This window comes from Pteropus alecto, unplaced genomic scaffold (genome assembly GCF_000325575.1).
Source record: "Pteropus alecto unplaced genomic scaffold, ASM32557v1 scaffold79, whole genome shotgun sequence".
NCBI lineage: Eukaryota > Metazoa > Chordata > Mammalia > Chiroptera > Pteropodidae > Pteropus > Pteropus alecto.
In genome coordinates, this window is record NW_006494612.1 from 5,177,651 (window position 1) to 5,197,747 (window position 20,097).

Sequence of the window (20,097 nt, forward strand, 5' to 3'; positions counted from 1 at the left end):
GTACTTAAACATACATGTAATAGCTCGTCACTTATTTCTGATGGTTGTGTTAGGCCAAAATAATTGTTCAGATACATATAGGAACTTTATGAAAATAGATGTCAAGTAGGATCAATAATAAAATTTGACTCAGGATTTTCAGTTATGGTAACAGAATATTGTTCACTGCCTTTAGACATGCTTTTCCAAATCTTTTCATTAGAAATCTTGTTAGGCATCTTTTTTATTCCCATGTTCTGGAGGATCTCGTGTCCTCAACCATCTCTCCTCTCCCCGACCTCACCTACTAGTTTTTGTGTATTTGGAAATAATAGTTTAAGCTGTGTCCAGTGCTGTCTCGGAAAGTTGCCATTCCATAGCTATTCATGGTGGTTCCGTGTTTCACGATACTAGTGTTGGTGTGTTTCTCCCTCTAGACCTTTGGAAACACCGAGTCATGAAAGAAAACTTTTCAGTTATCAGACCACAAATAGTTGAAAATTTTATACAGAGATTAATGGAGAATTACCAGGACGGTGGACTAGAGGTATGTATTTAAAAAATTAGTCATTCTGGAGTGTGTGTGTGTGTGTGTGTGTGTGTGTGTGTGTGTGTGTGTGTATGTGTGTGTGACATAAACCCAAACAAAAAAAGACTTTCTCCTACTACAACTTCTAATGCTCCCCTCCCTTACTCCCATTGAATGAAGATTTGAATAAATACTGAAGATGAACTCAAAGTAGTAGTCATTTGTTACCACTTTAATTTTCGAAAAAGACTGATTTCTTATAAAGATGAGAGAAAAATTAGAATATGCATGTTGTCTCATTTCAGATTTGGCCGATTTTTTTAAGTAGTCTTGGAGTTTGTTAATGAATGAGTTCTTTTTAGCAACATTTCCTATTGTTGATTTTTTTAGTATAGAATATTTAATAGAGAGCAACCAAAATAGCCTATAATACCACTACCTAGAAAACATTTTTCAAATATAATAGGGAAAAAAAAAACTTAACAGCTCAGAACCATAACATTTTCACACTTTCTCCACTTCACCATCCCCAGCTCCTCTCCACAAAGAGAACCAGCATCAACAGCTTTTTCTGTGTATACATATGTGAATCCATAACAACTCTATGTAATACATATTTAATACAACACGCATACACACAGTTCTTGGAGTTTTGAACTGTTTACTCTTGACAAGAAGTGCCTTTCTAAATCAGAAGTATCCACTGAAAAGGCAGGAGTGTATGTGGATATTTGGCCATGACAGAGCTTTTAGGGTTGTTGACAAATTGAGCATAAGTGCATTAGGTAGATATGAACCCAGCTTAGTTTGAAATGCAACCATTTTTTAAAAACGTGACTTAGAAAAATGTGCTCAATTAAAAAATTTTTTAAATAACAATGTTTTCTCCAAATTTATGTTTTTCTAAGCTCTTTAAATATTCTCCATAATTTTATAATCATATCAGTTCTTAATTATAGGTGGAGAATTCACAAGCTTGGTGGGGGATACATTTTTCCTCAGAACTTGATGATTTACACGTATTTGCTTTAAGCTTTCAATTATACCCGAATGTGGTACGGTGTATTCTGAAAAGTTGTTGGTATGAAATGGTTCCTTTTGGGTCCTTGCAGCTCAGAGGTTCTTATCCAGAGGCACAAAGGCGATTAGGGCAAGGTGTGCTCGGAAAAATATTTGAATCAAAAAACTTTGTAGCTCTCCTTAAAAAGGAAAGAAATTCTGAAACGCGTCTCATCGCGATGAACCTTGAAGACATTATGCTAAGTGAAATAAGCCAGTCACAAAAGCACAAATGCTGCATGATTCCACTTACATGAGGTACACAAGAGTAGTCAAATTTATAGAGACAGGAAGTAGAATGGTGGTTGTCACCAGCCAGGGGGAAGAGGAATAGAAAGTTAGTGTTTAGTAGGTATAGAGTTTCAGTTTTGCAAGATGAAGATTTCTAAGGATCGATTGCGCAACATGTGAATGCACTTAATGTTACTCAACTGTACACTTAAAAATGGCTAACGTGGCAAATTTTACATTATGTACGTTTTATCACAATGAAAAGAAACAAAAATGTGTGGCTCAGGATGTGCTCATCCGATATCCACATACTCCACCATCCGACACTGAACACATGATCTTCTAGAAAAGAAACGTGGGTATTAGGAGATTATTGGAAACTCATACTGGGTACAACTGAAACCAGGGCACATTGAGGAGGTCGGTATCAGCCTGCCAGTGTCTTGGAATAACAGGACCCAGAACGTAGGTCCCTCCAAAGTCTGTGCCTGGTGGGCTTCTAGCCTCTTCTGGATCTCATCTGCAGAGACAGGAGCTCACTCTCTTCTAAACTCTCCCCCTCCACCCCCGATCCTGGCAACTCTCGTTTCAGGCAGCTCACTGAGCTGATTTGGCTTCCCCACCATCTCCACTGTGGATCCTAGTTCTGTCCCTGGGATACCACAGATCATGCTTCTGATCCCTCACAATAAGCTTTCAGATATCTGAAGGTAGGTCAGTCAGAGAAGCTCAATTAGCACCATCACTGGTGTATATGAAGGCTTCGTCAAATTACAATAAAGGGCCTGCTATAGTAGGATAAACCCGAGCAGATGAACCTCTGGGTAGTGGATTAGAAATCATTGCTCCTTCTTCCAGAACGTTTATGGCCCTGGCCAGGGCACATGAAAAATGGAGCAGATACCAGGCTTCCCCCTCACCTAGGTGTCTCTATGCAGAGCATAGACTGCAAAGCATACGTGAGGACCTAAACCTAGACTAACCCATCTTCATTTCCTTCAATCTGTTTTTTTTTTTTTAATTTTTTAAAAATTTTTTAGGCAAGGCAACCCTTGGTTGATCTCACAGATTCTAAGGACCTTGTCAGCTTACAATCCCTTATTTTTTATTTTTTACACCTACCGCACCTGGTCTTCCTAGGTAGTCTCCCATCCAAGTACTAACCAGGCCTGACCCTGCTTAGCTTCCGAGATCAGATGGGATTGAGCTTCTTCAGGGCCTTCAATCACTTTATATGAGCACCCACACCATCCTGGTCAGTCTCCTCTAAATTCAAGGTCATCTGGCCAGCAAAGAGTGCCCTTGTCCTGAGTGTTGTGCTTGATTAATGCCCGTGAGTGTGTTGGGTTTTGGCAGCCAAGTCAACGCTGACTTACTAGACTAACAATCACCTGATGCTCACGTGCTGCCTTCAGGCATCCTGCTGCTGCCATATGATTAGCATTGTTCTCGTTCAGTTTGATCCACTATTTGAACTCTTGAAATCTTTAAAAATCTGGATTTTTATCATCCAGCAACTAACTCTCTCTCCCAGGTTCATGTCAGCCTGCCCTTGATATCTTCATTCAAGTCATTAATAACAGTGTATGACAGAACAGGTCCTGCGCCCTGTGCTACTCACTCTGGGTCCCCTCCAGGAAGACCAGGTTCTTTGGCACAGTCTTTTGATGGCCAGAAGCCCATTAATTGTACTGTTCTCCATTTGTCCAAAAACATCAGGAGCAAACTTCTCCTGCCGAAATCCAAATACACTACGTCTGCTCTATTTCTCAAGGTTAATCTGACCTGACTTTCCTTGAACCCATGTTGACTTCCCTCTCCAAATTATAGAAACCAGACTTTCACAATCAATTCTAACATCTTGCCCAAATTTTGTACCAAACATACTTGCCTAAAGTTAGAGACTGGCCTTTATTGCAAATCAGAACTATAACAGTCTATTTTATGAGTTCCAGAACCATTTTCATTCATGTGCCAAGAGTCATTCACTCATTCAACAAGCGTTTAAAGAGTTCTTATATTTTCCAAAGTTCTTACTTTGTTAGAGATATAAAGGCAAAAGCCCCTTCTTGCTGCATTTTGACACAGTAGTGACCTAGAAAGTGACCTAGGAAGGCAGGGGTGGGTTGCAGACAGCTTTTAAAAAACAAATTGCTCTGAGAACTCACAGAAGGGTTGTGCCAACAGAAGCCACATAAGCAGTAGTCCCACAACAGGTGCTACTCAGATGACTCCAAATTCTGCTTCTGGAAGGATAAGCACGCAGTGCGCCAGAAGCAAAGTCCACCTGGAAAGAGGGAGTGCCGGGAGCTTTGGACTTTCCCCATACCTCTGCGTCACTTATCAGTCACAGCTTCCTACCTGCCCTCCCTGAGGCATGCTCCCCATTCCATGTCTCCACTGTGGATGCTCTGGCTGGGCCTTGCCTTCACACTCACCTATCGGTGTGCCATCCCCTTGAGCTAATCTTTCAGCCCAGCCTACTGAGGCCTCAGCAGAGCCACTAAGGAGTGGAAGCAGCACAACTTCTTTGGCCTCTAGAGATGCTCAAGGCAAGTCCTGGCCATTCCCACCTCCTTAGTGTAACGCAGACTCCCCCATACTTTCCTCATCTGTGCTGGGTAAAATACCATGCTGGCTAAGAGGGGTGGCAGGGAGCCACTGTGGTTCAAATCTGTATTTCTGTCTGTTTGGGATCCTGTATCGTCAGTGGCTATGGTGGCGTTACTTTGAAAAGTGTTTGCCCTGCTAAAGAACTGTCGGAGGCCCTGCTGGCACACTCTAGTCCAGGCACTGCTGGCCAGGACAGTGAGGCATGAGTCACTGTGGCTGTCTCCAAGCACTGGAACCAGCTTACCTGGATGAGGTCACTGGCCACATCTTGCTAGCCTCAGACGCGGTCTCATGGCTTCTCAAACCTTAAGACTTTCACCATAGTCAGTCCAGGAACTGTTTCCTTTGTCATTTCTAAATTCATGTCATCTTGGTCCTTTCACCATAAAGAAGTCAAGGACCAGGAGGTGCTATCTCGGTTCCCTTTGCCTTGATGTCAGCAGGTAACTCCAGCTGTCCTACTGCTCACTTTCCAGGGACAGGATAGATTGCCTTGACCCCCGCTCCACAAAAGGGCCCCCCGAGGAGGCCCGAGAGAGTGGATGTGGGAGGCTGAGTGCCTTCCCCTGACTCCCTGGCTCCTGTTCAAAAAATACCCCATGAGCAGAGGTTTCATCTGCTCTTTCCATCCTGCATATCTTGAGTGCATCCTGCCAAGCTGCTGTGGTTGCTGACCTTTTCAAAAGCTTTACTATCTTCTAATTAATATATACTTTATTTATATGTACATTTTATATATCATTACAATTATATATACCTTTTTTATGATTACATTAGAAAATAGAAATATGATGTTAGAAAATACACTCATAATCATACCCTCATTGATAACCACTATCATTATTTTGGCATATTTCCTTCCAAATTTTATAACTTTTTTCATTCGTGCACTTTTTTTTAAACAAAATAGGATTATTGTATGCATCCTTTTGTTATAGTGTACTTTTCCCCCCTCGACTATGTGTTATAAATCTGTTTCTTTGTCGATAAACATATGTCCACAGCATGACTTTGGTGGCTGTTTAGTATTTCATTGTATAGATGGGTGAGATGGAGTCAACCTGTTTTTCATTATTAGGCACTTTAGATTGTTTCCATTTTTCTCTTCTATTGGAAAGGCTACTATAAAGAACATCTGTTTACATATATTTTTGTGTATAACCTTTTATAATTCCCTAAAGATAAATTCCTAGAAGAGAAGTTACTGGGTCAAAAGGCATGAACACTTTAAAATCTTTTAGATACTGCTAGTCTGCCCTCCAAAATGCCACACTGATTTCCCCTCCCATCAGCAGTGGTGAGTGAGCACTTTCCTCATTCCATCAGTACTGGGTTTTATCACTATTTGCCATCTCTGCTAGTTCACCTCAATAACTTGCCTTGGCAAAGCCTAGCTGGGCTTTTTCTGGAGGTCAGTGGGGACACTGGGGTTGCACGGATAGGACAGTGTCCTGAGCCTTGCCTGGACGATTGAATCAGAGCCAGGGGAATGACCCCAGGCTGGAAGGACAGCCTAACTTCAGTAGCAGACTGCCAGTGAGCACGGAGCCCTCCTGACCCTAAAGTTCATGTAAGCATGCAGGCTGGGTCTTAGACTGGGCCCCGTAAGACCCTCAGATACACACACAAACACACTCACTGATATACAGAAGGACATACACAGACACTTACAGAAAGACACAGACACACACACGCAGACGTATCCACAAATGCACACAGACACGCTCACTGATATAGACACACTCACTGACATAAACACACAGAGACACACATAAGCATTCACAGAGACATGTAGGCCCAAGTCAGGTAGACCTGATCAACCTCCCACATACTGGCTCCCATTTCTCTCCAGAGCCAAAATCTAAGCCTGCCTTAGTGGGATGGACTTTTCCTCTGTTCCTTAATGGCTACCTCTTCAAAAAGGGTGCCCAGTCTCCCAGAGAAAGGGAGAGAATGGGACTGCTTAGAGAGTGAGCAGTATGACCCTTCAACCAGAGCGATACTTCGGAGGGCTGGCCTTCCTCCAGCCCCGCCCATCCCTACAAGGTGAGAAATTCACACAACCAAAGGGCCTGCACACTCAGATCCCTGGCCTCCCTTCTCGATCACACTCAAGTACCTGGGACCCTGGAATTCCCTGAGTCCAGGGCCTCTTCCCCAGATCACCCTCCCTGGAGAGGGAGTTGAGCTCACCCCCAGCCTGAGGGGTGGTTCAGAGCAGCTGCGAAGGGGTGTGGATGGCTGGGATGTCCACTTACATGCACGCAAGGGCCCTCCACAGTATGATGTGAGGCCTGAGAGGGGAAAAGATGGGGGTCATACTATAAACTATGGGTGGAGACCATCTGTCCCCAAGTCACCACATTTCCACATAGAACTCAGAGTAATCCAAGCATGACAGATTCAAACTTTGCCTTCCAAGTCATTTCTGAAAGTCTATTTTCCAATGTAGAATTAAACCATTCCATTTTAATAGTTTGTTAGTTTGTTTTATAACCTTTAAATATTTAGCATATTTAGACATACGGTATGTGGGCCTCCGTTTGTACTCTTGTCCCTGGTCCAGCAAATGTTGAGAGCAGACCTAAAAGAGAGGCGTGAAAGGATAGAGCTGATATTTTTCTCTGGAGAAGTGGAAGTGTATCTGTGAGCCAAGGGAACATGTGCCATGAGCCCTGGCACGGAGAGGCTGCCCTGCTGGAGCTGCTGTGAATGATGTCCTTCCTTTTCAGATCACTTTCAAAAAAGACCACCTTGAGGCCTGCCTCCTTTCCCTGGGTTGTGATGTGATGGCCAGAGAACGCAGCAACTTTGAGAGCTACTCCATGTGTTACGAGCATGTGCTGGAACATGCTAGGCAGCAGCTCTGTCAGAAGGAGCAAGTATGTTCCCGAGGACCAGAATTGCAATGGGGAAGGTGTGGGTAGGGAGGTCCAGGAGTCACTCTGAAAAGATTTTTTAAAAAAAGGTTGCAGGGGTATGTTCTTATGTAAAAACTGAAAGTGAATGGTACTCTCCGAATTTCTCTTCTCACTGGTTCATTTTCTTGAGCTGGTATCCTCAGCCACAAAGGTGATGGCCCTAGCAACACTGGGATGTGTGCTTTGGAGGCGTCTAGTGGGGAATATAAGAGGTGAGCCACAAAGGAGCTGGACCCCTGGAGAAGATGCATAGCTGACCTTCCCACCTTCAGCAAACACAAAACACCGTATACTGTTCCTGGTCTAGCAAATAAGCCAGGATCCTTGAGTAAACTGTCTTCAGGATGTACATCATGGGGCTCACTGATGAGACTTCCTTAAAACAAAACCCCATGGGTAGGATCCAAGAAACCTCTTCGGTCCTAAATTGCACATCTTTTGAAATGAACTGCATCTGAGGTTCAGTGTAATTTTAGTGTACACCTAACAAAAGTGCAACAGTCTGAACAAAATCAAATGAAACGTTAAAATATCAAATAATGAGTCTTGGCTTTGCCCCCAGTTTGGCTTGTCCTCATAGTTGGGTCCTCTGCATCATAGTTGGGTACCTGGAAGTTGATTTAGTCTTTTGACTCTGGGTTGGGCATCCTGAAGCACAGTCCTGGATCCGTGTGGAGCCCAAGGATCAAAATGAAGCTCCATTAACACAAATAGGAGGTGTTAGCATGTTGTACTGAATTGAGCCATGTTTGGAAGAATAAATATTTGAGTTTGGTCATGCACTGCTTTCTTCCTTTCAGGAATTAGATATTTTACAAAGAAGTCAGCGTCCACCTGAAGACAATGCTGGTCAGGTAGGTCAGTTATTACTAAAAAGTTTCTCTTCTCCATTTCTCAAATCCACAATCTCAGTGGTAGCCAGACATGGGACTTCCTAGTGTCATTTTCCTGCGCCCCGTTCAGGAGTGGCCAGTGGAAGTCTCATCAATGAAGTTCCACTGCAGAAAACCCAGGGAGGGTGCTTTCACTTTCTAAGCAACAAGGGCTTTTTTCCCCTTCGTTTTTGTTGTTATTGTTGTTGTTTTTACTGGTGGTTTTTGTTATTTTTATCTACAAATGAAAAATGCCAAGTAGTGTCTCTTCTGGGGCCATTCATTCAGCAACCATTTATTGAGCACCTACTGTGTGTTTGGTACTTCTAGGACCCTTAAATCAACCTAGATTCTTCCACCTGCATTTGTAAAACAGGATATTCACCTTCTTCATTAGGTTCAAAATAGAAGTGAAAATTGTGGTGGCAGTTTTGAATTCCTGAACTATCACCCATTTCAAAAATATATTTCTGCTGCTAGGTTGCAGAGCTCAGTCATAATATGATCATGGAAATTACTGCTCTGAGAGCCCGACTCACAGATTTGGAAGAGGAGAATCTGAACCTTCAAAAGCAGATTAGAAAAGAAGTCCAAGAAGAATATGAAACTTTAGTCCAAGCTTTGTTTATGACATGTTTACAAATAAAAGTAAGTGACCCAAAAAACTAAATTAAATTAAATTTAAAAATAAAAGTCGGCGACCTGTGTCAGACATCAGGGCAGTCCTGCAGGGAGTGGCTGTAACTGACCCCCCACAGCAGCTGCAGAGGGATTAATGACACAGGAGACTTTTGGGCCCAAGAATTCTTTGGCTCTAAGTTTTCTCTATAGAGAGAGTGAGTCGGCAGTGGGGTAGTCAATATTTTACCATGATAGACACTGAATTTTAGGTAATTTAGATAGTCGCTATTTTCCTTACTGCCAGTAGCCGCTGCTGCCGTCTTATTGCTGTTGAGCGAATTGGTGATGGTTCTTCTTCTCCAAAACCCCAGTAGTTTATTTCACTGTTTTATCTACTGACCGTGACCATCCAAACAGAAGAGGACAGGGCCCTGGGCCAGGTCAGACCCCAGTGAGGGTAGCAACAGGCACCTTCTGAAAGCTCACTGGGCAGATTCAAATTTTGAATCAGCTTTCAGAGATTTTTCCAACCCTCAAAATGCTGCCACCCCCCAGCCTTTCTCTAACATCCGTTGTCAGAGAGCTGCTGACCTGTCAGTGAAGGCCCATCTAGAAGAGGAGTGATGAGGTGCTCATGTGCTCATGGCTGTGGAAGCCTGTCACTTCTTTATGATGTCTGAGCAGCTGTAAGATGGAGGCCCCATGCCTATGATGAGCCATCACAGAGCCTGGGCCAGTTGTCCCACAAGTGTGAAGTTCAGTTCAAACCCCCCACCCCAGTCCACTGCTGCCTTCCCTATGACTGGATGTTCCCCAAAGCCGGCCTCAGCTGTGTTCTTACTCCTATCCCTCCTGGGGATTCCAGGGTGGTCCTTTGGGCTATTACACTGAGAGGAGCTTCTACCGATGCTCTACCCTGGCCTGGTCATTCCAGAGAGGATCGGAGATTCCTTCTTACTTGTAAAGGGCTCTCACACAGCACAAGTGCTTACAAATATTAAAGGATCAAAACCCAAATGCACTGGGCCTGGTGCTGCAGGAGAGGGTGAGCAGACAGTAAAGGCTGGAATCTGCTAAGCCATTTTTAGGATGTGAAATTGTTGGAAATGTCTTAAGTTCTTCTTAGCTTCTGTGAGATTCCTAGACAAAAAGTGGATTCTCTATTTCTCCCAGGCTAAACTAGCTCTACAAACCTCCAAAGTAGCAAATCCCTATTCTATCTCAGGGTCCTAAAAAGGTAGTGAAACTTTTGCTGTGTGGCCAGCAGCCCGGCTTCTTGCTGTGGCTTTCCAGTCGGGCACTATCCTCCTGCCTTCCTTTCCAGGGAGTTGTTCAAAAGTGAGAGGACATCCCGCTCTCACCCCTCACCCAAGAACACTGGGTCTCCAGTGGTTCTCACCAATGATCATTTACCTTATGCCATTAGCCATAAACCGTTCAAAACAGGCTGCTTTGTAAAGAGGTTTCTGCTGGAGCCTAACTATGGCAGCCAGCCTGATTCCTTCCCCTGCTTTATCTATTTTTAATGGAGTTCCTCGTTCGTGGCTCATCTACAGTGTTTTATCAGGTCAGAGTCTGCTGAGTCAACCTGATAGCAAAAGTCTCTAAGTTTTCCTTCCCAAGTAACCGTTTGGGGGTGTGTTTTGGGGTGGGGGCGGTGATTCGGTTTTCTACTGGTGACCTCTCACTCTTCTCCCCACTCAACTTGCCTTGGTGTCTGACCACCTAGGCAGGTTCTCAGATGATGAAGCTGTGGATTGAAGACATCACAAAGGCGTCGCTAGCGAGACTTCCAGACAGTACCTGATGGAATAATTGTCTGGGTGGCTGGTTCTTTAATGGGAAATCATTTCTGAAAGTTGAGTTTTAGAAGGCAAAATGACTCTTCCTCAACTGCCCTTCCTAAACTCGAGTCTGCAATTTGTAGGAGAAGCTGGATGAGAATCAGCTTAATTTGATCCAGAAAGTATGCGAACTCATCAGTGAAGTGAGAACAGAAGGGATTGATCATGTGAAGGACCTGAAGAAAAAATGGGGCTCTGCCAGACCTGATGAAGGAACAAAAGAAAACCCAGCCAAAGTATGTGATTTCATTTAGCAATGGGATATTCGCACTTCTTCCTAGCATCTGCCCCCACCGCTCAGTCCGTCTGCATTCCAGTCTGGTTTCCCTGAGAAAGCATTGCATCAGGCATTTAAGAGGGGCACTGGGGCTCACTGCACAATCGTGTGTCATCTCCTAGAAGTCATGTTTCTGACGTTAGGATCCGTGCCCTTCCCGAGAAAAGTGGTAGGGGGAGCCTTTTCTTAAAGTGAGCCTTCTTAGCAGGAGCAGCTGCGGGACTTGGAACAGGACAACTGCAACCTGACCACCCTGGTGTGCAAAATGAGGAGCCTGGGCCGCTGGAGGCTGGCTGTGCAGCAGGCTCGCTTCCAGGGCCAACTGGGCAGGGCCGAGAAGGTGAGCTTTCGGGGAGGGAGGGCCCGGCTCAGGGGTTGGAGGGGCAGGGGGCTTGGCGGGCTGGCCTCCTTGGCTGCAGCTGCTGTTCTGCTGTTGGGGGGCAGGACCAACCATCTTAAAGGACCTGACATTTGAGAAGTTTTCTTGGGAATGGGTGATATCAGAACCTCAGATGAAATAAGAGCGAGCCCAGAAGCAAATGGTAAAGAAGTAAATGGGAGAGCAAATCAGAGAGGTCAGCATGAGGGAGGAGTAGATAGAGGACAGACTCCACCAAGGGCTTGAGGCAGCTTCATCAAAATACTGCAAATATTTGAGTCTCAAACATGATTATCCAAGGAAAATTAAGTAACAAAATAGTAAGTGGAAAATCTGCTTTAAGGCAAATCGAAACCAAAGCACATATCATAGTGGTTTGGAAACTTTCACTGACTGTTTCTGAAAGTCTTTGTTTGCTCTGACCTGTCACACCGTTCCTAACTGAAATCATGGAGGCAGTGAGCAGCAGGGGCTCCGTTCTACCGGAAGTTTTAAAGAACAGTGGATGATGGAGCCCATGAAACTGAAAATATGGGAAGGAGATTTACTTCCTAATTATTGTGTTTGGGATATTCACAGGAAGCTATGAAAAATAAAAAAGAGTGTTTGAGCATCAAGCTAATGGCAGAACAAGAAGTGGTTTTATTTCGTCAACAGTTACAGGCTCTAAGGCAGGCCCTGGCCAGGGCTCAGGCCGACAACATGAGGATGCGCAAGCAGCGGGACAGCCAGGTATATGAGCACCAGAACCTCTCTTCCTCCCTCTCTTTGTGCTTTGCCAAGCTGAATGTGGCAACTAGAAGCAGCCCATGCTGCCCACAGCAGTCACTGGAGCTCCACGGCGTGAAGCCGAGCAGATGGCACTGCCAGGAAAAGATGTCCTGGACCTCAGCTTCCTTTCTCCCTCCTTTCCAACCCCAAAACCATGAGCAGTGGCCAAAAGGCTTTTGTTCTTATTCATATTGACTAAGATGGTGAAATGTTACTTATACAGAAGATTGTTCGTGTGTGTGTGTGCGTGTGCGTGTGCGTGTGCGTGTGTGTGTGTGTGTGTGTCTTTTCACCCAGAGCATCTTGGGGTCTAGGTCTCTGCCTTTAATACAGTCCTTTCATGCTTCAAGCATGCTTTCCATTGACATCAACCCTCTGCACGGGGAGTGTCTCTGCTGTCAGCATTATGCCCCAAGCAGAGCTTGTTAGGTCCTTTCCTGATACATGCTAAGTCTTCATTTCAGAAGTTACTGCTGCTCAATAGAGGCTGGCACCAAAATAAAGGTGTTTCTAAGTCTAAACTCTTAATAACTGTGCCAACCTGCTCAGCACAAAGGAAGCAGAGACCCTAGATCTAGAGAGAGAGAGAGAGACTGCTGAGTTTAAATAAGAGCCAGAGAAAGCAAATCATATTTAAAATAGGAGATATAATTTGTTCCTTTTGGATGTTAATTTCTCCATCATTGTGTACCAGGTGATTATGGTTTATAATTATGTAAACTGTAAAATCACCATGCAAGTACAGTCAGTCCTCACCTAATGTCATTGATAGGTTCTGTGACTTTAAGCAAAACAATGTAAGAAAACCAACTTTACTATGGGTTAATTCATATAAACAAGAGTTAAGTTCCTACGACATCTCATCAACGTTATAACAAAACGACGTTGAACAAAATTATGTTATTCTAGGACCTGTTGTATTAATCATCATTATTATTATTATAATTAAGAATTGACCATCTAGTACTTACATTGCTACTGATTATAAAAATTTCAGGACAAAAAAACAAATTATTACTATTGTTTTCCTTCTTTAGCCATCTGGAGTCTGGCTTCCCCAAAGCTATTTTCGAAGTCAAAACAAGGCAAGATTAGAATCTCCCTTCCCCACTGACTGCATGTATTGCATCACCCTGTCTCCCCAGGTTACCCTTCCCTGCTCTCTCATGACAAACGCTCAATGACAATGCAGATGTAGTTTGTGATAGATACAACTATTTGGTTAGTAAGCTAATGAACATATACATTATCATCAAATTTTGGTATTAAAAGGCCAAATTATTTGACCTGGTATTACTGTATTGTTTGTTTGTTTGATCGATCGATCGATTGATTGATTGATTAACTGATTTCTCCCCTGACTGTTGCCTCAGGGCTTACATTAAATACCACGCTGACCTGAATCTGGGTGGCCTTGCTGCTGGCGGGCACGGGACAGAACAGCTTGGGGCTGTATTATCTTGAACTGAGGAACACTCCACACAGTTCTGCCCGGGGCCCTAATGGAAAGGACAGTTGTGTTGGCCAACCTGTCCTTCCCTGTTTTACGCTGAGAAGAGAGACTCTGTCTCATTTCCTCTGGCCTTTTTCTGCCACAGGCTCAATTGCTGAAAGAGTTAGAGCACAGAGTGACCCGGGAAGCTCTCCACCGGCAGCAGCTGGATTTACTGAAAACCTCCAGCATGGAGAAGCTCTTGGAAGATGTGGAGCAAAGGGAACAGCACCTGCGGATACTTACTGAAGAGGCTGAGAGGGCTTCTAAACTGGGCCAGCTTCAGAGGAAGAAAACTCAGAGAGAAGTCCAACAGGTAACTCCATTGAGAGATAGCAGCCGCCCGAAAAGTGAATCGGGGTGCGCCAGCCAGAACCGTTTCAGTCTTCCCTGCCTCTCATGTCTTCCATGGCAGTCTTTCTCCACCTTTGTCACTTCTAGGCCCACCAGGAAAATGAAAATATTTATACCACACTGGATGATTGCTCAGGTTGCTTATGGCAAGAGATGATGGCTTGATGATGGCAAGACCCAGAATCTTGGCACCCTTGTAACCCACTTGAAAAGCATTATTTCCACCTGGCTCTAAACTTTGAACTAGGGAGCCTTTATGAAATTCTGACAATCTAGAAAAGCAACAAGTATTATAGAAGCTATGATAAGGGGATTTTATTTATGGTTTTTCCAGAACTGCAGAGACAAAAAGGAAAGACAATTGTGGTTCCCAGACATAATATATTTTTGTTAAATATACCCCACAGCAAAAAAAAAAAAAAAAAAGAGGAGAAAATAATATAATGTAGATGTGGATTAATTCGAGTTTCAACAAAGGAGACTACAGAATGTAATTCAATACAAAAAGAAAAAGAAACAGCACTTCCAGAGCAGGCGCTTCACATGTATTCATTGAATGAATAAATCTATTAATTCGCCAGAGATATTAGAAAAGAGAAATTGGAAAGTTAAATTAAATTATTGGGCAGCTGTTTCAAGTGCTAAAAGAGAAGATCAGTAAGGAGAATTCTACCTTAAAAAATGATTTTAAAAAAAGGATAAAAATTGAATTGAGGAAACATGAGAGGAAATATTGTTATAGAAATAGAGAGAAAATTAGTAACTTTAAAAGAAAATTAGAATTTCACATTTATTTCATGAAAAGTAAACTAAAATATGACTAAACTCATAAGAAATATTTAGTGTCATATATTTGTCCTTCGAATTACGCTTTTTAAAAAAGTCACCACAAAATAGGGAGGTTCATGAAGTAGTTTCTCAAAGTCCTCTCTAGTTAATAGTTAATTTTTATTTAACGGCAGAGATTCTAAAAGAAGTCAAAACAAATATTTTGAGGTTTCTCTAAATAAATATATGTTTTTAGTATTTCTATGTAAAAACAATCATTCCACCTTTCTAAACTACCCCTCCAACTGCCCTGGCAGCTCATGTGCCCCGGGCTTATGGACCCCATACAACAATCTAGCCTCAGCCAGCAAGAGCCCCCATGGCCAGCAGTAGCCTCTTTAATCCATTGCCTCGAATTCCAAGGGTGGATTTTGACCCTCTGATCTTAGAGACCGTGAAAGGCCTTGCCTACTTCCTGCTCCTGGGAAGGTCATTTAGAGTATAAGTCCTAGAACCAGACTTCCTGATTCACACTCCCAGGTCCTCCAGCTGTGTGACTTTGGGCAAGGTCTGTGGCTTCTCTGCACTTTAGTTTTCTCATCAGTGCAATGAAGGATAATGGACTCACCCCATGGGATTTGAGGGAAGATTAAATTAGCTAATTGAAATGAAACACTTAGAACAGGAACTGATACAAAGATCTCTATAAATATTGGCTGATTGTCATTTTATTGGGAACAGGTAGATAGCCCTGGATTCAAATCCTGGCTCTGCCACTAACTGGTTGTGTGACCTTGGGCAGGTCACTGGACCTACCTCTGTGAAGTGCGGGGAAGGGGTTGCTAACACAAGATCCTTATTAAGCATGTTCCTTTCCTTTGCTTATATTTTTCAAATTGGCTTAACTCTTGCCTGGCTGAGGGAGTCTTGATATGTTTCCCATGGCTCCTGCCCATAGTATATAAAAGGACCTTGGACCTAGTTTATATTAGGAAGTTTTCCTAACTCTGGGGATCTGAACATCTACTGAAAGTCAAACTACACTTGAAAGTATCCACATATACAAGGAACCACCCCTTTAACATTTGTAAGACAAGCCTGTGGTCACAGCTCTGAGAGTTCAGGGGCCTTATGTTTGAGTCTCTACAGATAGGAATAAGGTTGAAAACATGTGTGGCTGAATTTTTTAAATTAGCATTGTATAAGTTTCCCACAGCTGCTGTAACAAATTACCACGAACTAGGTGGTTTAAAATAACACAGTTAGGGAGGTGAGAAGTCTGAAATCAAGGTGTTGGTTCCTTCAGAAGGCTCTAAAGAAGAATCTGTTTTACACCTTTCTTCTAGCTTCTGCCTCTTTTGTCATGGCCTTCATCCTTATATGTCTCTCTGTGTATATGTACCTTCTCTTCTTCTTATAAAGGCGTTAGTTATGGGATTTAGGACCCACCATTAATCCAGCATGACTCCATCTTAATTACATCCACAAAGACTTTTTCCAATAAGGTCATGTTTTGAGGGGCCAGGTAGACATGAAGTTTCAGGGGACATTATTCAACCTACTATGATAGCATTATTTTTTATAATTAAAAAAAATAGGAGATAAAAATAAATTTCAAAAGAAAAATTACCTGTGATCTCTGCAGATGAGGTGTACTCTGGACCCAGCAACTCTCTGGACAGGCACTCTGGGTCAGCTGTGCAGGGAACAGCTACATGAGTAAACACAAAGTTTGCTTCCACACGTGGGCTTTATATCATGCATCGGGGCTTTCTCAGCAGATGATGAGCTGAGGATAGAGATCTGGGAGAGAGATCAAGTCTTTCCTCTGTTTGAAACTGTTCAGGGGCTCCTACATCTACTTGGGGTGGCTTGGCCAACAAGGTCCTTTGTGAACAGGGCCCTCCCCACTCCTCTTGCTCCCTTCCCACTCTGGTGAACATAAAATCTATCACTTTTGTGAGTAAATGCCTGAATATTACAAGGTAATAGGGGATTCCAAGGGCTGCCTCTGCTCTTTTTTGGTTAAGTTTTTGGCCTTCCTAGAGCTCTTGAATCTCAGAAAGCTGAGTTCAGCCTGACCAGGACTTTGTGAAGGCTTATATTCCTGGGGTGGCCTAGACCCACACACTTCCTAGGAACCCTGAGAACTGTGTATGCACCAAAAAGAATCTCTGCTTCCCAAGCTCTTTCTCGTCAGATGAGAAGCCGGCTTGCCCAGGAGCGCACCATGAAGCTGGATGCTTTCCAGCGTGTAGAAGAGCTACAAAGTCGGCTTGACGACGCTGTGAGAGCCTCTGTCCCGATGAGCTCACCAGGCGGTAAGCAGATACTCTGCTCTGAGGGCTTGGGGTCTGAGTTGGGGGAGATTCTCAGGGACTAGCCATAATGACCCATGGGTTATTGAGTGGGTGTGCCACGAAATTTGTTGAATGAATGAATGATACCTGAATGAATAAACCTTAATTCTAATTTGCAGTCAGAACATTCTACTTTAGTTCTCCTTGGAGTACTGCCATCCTATACTAAAAGGTTTCAATCATAAAAAACTATCCCAGGAGTGTCTAATATACCACTTAAAAAACATCGGGTACTTCACTGGATTTTGAAGCATCTCAACGCCTTGGGACATTAATGACCATACTTCTCAGATGTTATTCATAAAGTCCATTATGATTCTTGGATGCTGGGAGCTTGAGAAGTTTTATGGAAATGGCAATTAAAACAGCCCTCTGGGCTGTATGGCCCACAAGCAGCATGGAGCCACGGCCACGCCCCATGGTGTCTCTAAACTAGCTTCTTCTCCTATGAGAACTAAATAAATTCCAAATTCTCTTCCAGCTCTATCAAAATATATAAGCAAATATCAGTAAACATGAATAGCCTATTAAGATCAGCTGACCTTCTACTTTTCTATTCTGTAGTGTAGACAACCTGCTGATTGAGTGTGGGGGGCTCTGGAGTAAGACATTCAAGGTTCAAATCCTGGCTTCGACACTTTTAGCTATGTGACCTTAGACAGGTTAATTAGCCTCTCCATAAAATGAGAATATCCACCTCAAAGGCATATTCTGAGGTTTAAATGAAATAATGCATGTCTGGCACATAGTATAGTAGCACTAACTGTGCAAATATTGGCTACTATACTCTCATATGTGTGTTGTACTTTATCTGTGTTTACTTTTGGCTACTTACCAGTGTGAATTTTATGAAAAAACACAGCCTTTCAGAAGTAGAAAGATCAGTTTCAAAGATCCAGACACGAAGATCAAGTTACTCTAGATTTATCAAGAGCAGGGCGGTGCTTGTCCTAAAGTCCCGAGGCCCTCCTCCCTGCCCATGTGACTGCTGGGTCCAGAGGAAGAACATAAAGAGCACCCAAGGGCTCTATTTTGGACTCTGACCCTGAGTGTGTCACAGTCCTCTCCATATGCCCTGGGATTTTTCTGTCTCTCCCTTTCCCCTCTGCCTCCAGCCCGGCCAAGCATCTTTTTAATCCCTTTCTGCGTTAATGTGTCCTATGAAATTGACATCCATGTTCTTCAATACCTGCACAGTTATAAAGGAGAACTGGCATGGGGCATGAGGAACAAGGCGGGGAGTCCTAATTCCCAAGACTGAGGATGTGGCGGGAGTGAAAGAGAAACCTCTGTCCCAGGAAGGAGAGGTAGAAGTCACTCCCCAGCCTTGGCCCTCATCTGTCCCCATCTGCCCCCATTTGCAATGACAGGAATAGGGTTTGCTGAGGACTTCCTACTTGTAGATTCATCAGAGGGAAGAGACCGGCTCATATCTGTCTATATAGTACCCAGCACTCCAAAGGGACAGGCAGATGTCACTTATCCTTTAGTGCTAAAGGGTAAAGTTGGCAGTTCCCATTCCTTTCTCAGTTGTTGTTACAGCAGGAAAAGTCAGGTGGCTCAGGTCGCTCCTTTCTTTGGGGGCAGGAGCAGCAGCCTCCCTGCTCCCCGCATCAGAAGCATCAGAAGTGGTGACAGAGTGAAGGGGTGAGCTCTATTTACTTGCTTGGTATTAACACGGTTTCCCCTAGGATCTTGCAACTCCTGAGAAACTATAATTTGTTCTCGTGCAGTCATTCTCAAAATGCTTCAGGAAAAAAAAAAATCAACTGGCTGACAAAACTGTGCAATGTTCAGAAGTGGACTGGCTTAATTTAGTTTGACCAAGGGTTGAACTATTTCACAAGGCCTGGTTTCTCCCTCCACCCCGGGGCTCTGAGAATGCTGGGAGCGGAGAGGAAGCGGGCCCTTGGGGAGCAAGATGGCTGCTCCCACATAACTTCCGTCCTGTGTTCCAGCTCGCACAGCAGAAGTGGGTAGTAGAGATGGGACGGTTAAGAAGAATCGGGCTCTGACTGGGCTAACTAGGCTCATGTGCCCAGTTTTGAACAAATCACTTAAGAAAGATACTAAGATGCCTGGTGGTTTTTCCCTCTGCTCACGTGGTCCTCCCCTCCTCTAGGGCTGAGAGTGGGTCAGCTCACTTGTTCTTCTCAGCAAATATTTTTATTATTCCTCATCTCTTCAGACGTTTAGACACAGCCCTTCTCCCGCTTCGCCGCCCCTCACCCTCCAACGCTTCGCCTCCCGTTTCACAGAGAAGTTAAAAGCCACTAAATGAAAACTCTACTTCCAGTCTCCAGCCTACCTATGTCCATACATGGCTGCTTCTCCTTCTCTCTTGTCAAAATGGTAAAGGTGCCCTTTTCCACCCTGGGCCAGTCCTGGTGATAAGAGCCCACTGCTCCTACCTTCTCAGGAGCCTTGAACTGATCTTTATTTGCTTCCTCTCTACACACCCATATTTGTCACACATCAATCCTTTTAATCTTGTAACCAGCAATTACCTATTGAGCACAGATGTGCCAGGATTACAAAATCCACTGTAAAATAAACATCTATCCAGTTGCTTGAGCCAGAAATCTAGGAGCTATTCTTCCTCACCCAGCAAATCCAGTTAATTAAAAAGTCCCATTAATTTGAATATCTCTCAGTCTGTCTACTTCTACCCACAATTGTCCAAGTCACCCATCATCTCTTTCTCTTTCATTCGGTCATGTGACCCTCAGACAAAAGACCATCCAAGTTTTGACATTTTGGACTCAAAATTAATGAAGCTGAATTATATGCCCATTTTAAGTTTTAAAATTTTATGAATTACATCTAGACCTGTACATTGCAATCAGAGATATAATTTAATATTTTTAACATTACAGGCCTTATATCCCGAGCTCAATACTCCCTAAGTTCTGCTTCCATATCATCCAGATACTCCCAGCAACACCTTTTAAAGACTAATCTTATGGGCAATAAAATAGCAAGACGGATTCAAAGGCCAAAGACTGTAAGTACCGATACATTTGCATA

The 20,097-nt window shown here is 43.5% G+C and overlaps 1 protein-coding gene across 1 annotated transcript in view; it reads left to right on the plus strand.

Moving 5' to 3' along the window:
• LOC102881620 (coiled-coil domain-containing protein 162) overlaps positions 1-20,097 on the plus strand; it is a 40,635-nt gene that overhangs the window by 18,241 nt on the left and 2,297 nt on the right. Inside the window, exons 7-16 of the mRNA XM_015600052.2 lie at positions 417-526; positions 7,144-7,293; positions 8,133-8,186; positions 8,685-8,852; positions 10,753-10,905; positions 11,155-11,286; positions 11,905-12,057; positions 13,695-13,904; positions 16,911-17,031; positions 19,947-20,074. Coding sequence (XP_015455538.2) covers positions 417-526; positions 7,144-7,293; positions 8,133-8,186; positions 8,685-8,852; positions 10,753-10,905; positions 11,155-11,286; positions 11,905-12,057; positions 13,695-13,904; positions 16,911-17,031; positions 19,947-20,074 — 1,379 coding nt within the window. The remainder of the gene's footprint in view (positions 1-416; positions 527-7,143; positions 7,294-8,132; positions 8,187-8,684; positions 8,853-10,752; positions 10,906-11,154; positions 11,287-11,904; positions 12,058-13,694; positions 13,905-16,910; positions 17,032-19,946; positions 20,075-20,097) is intronic.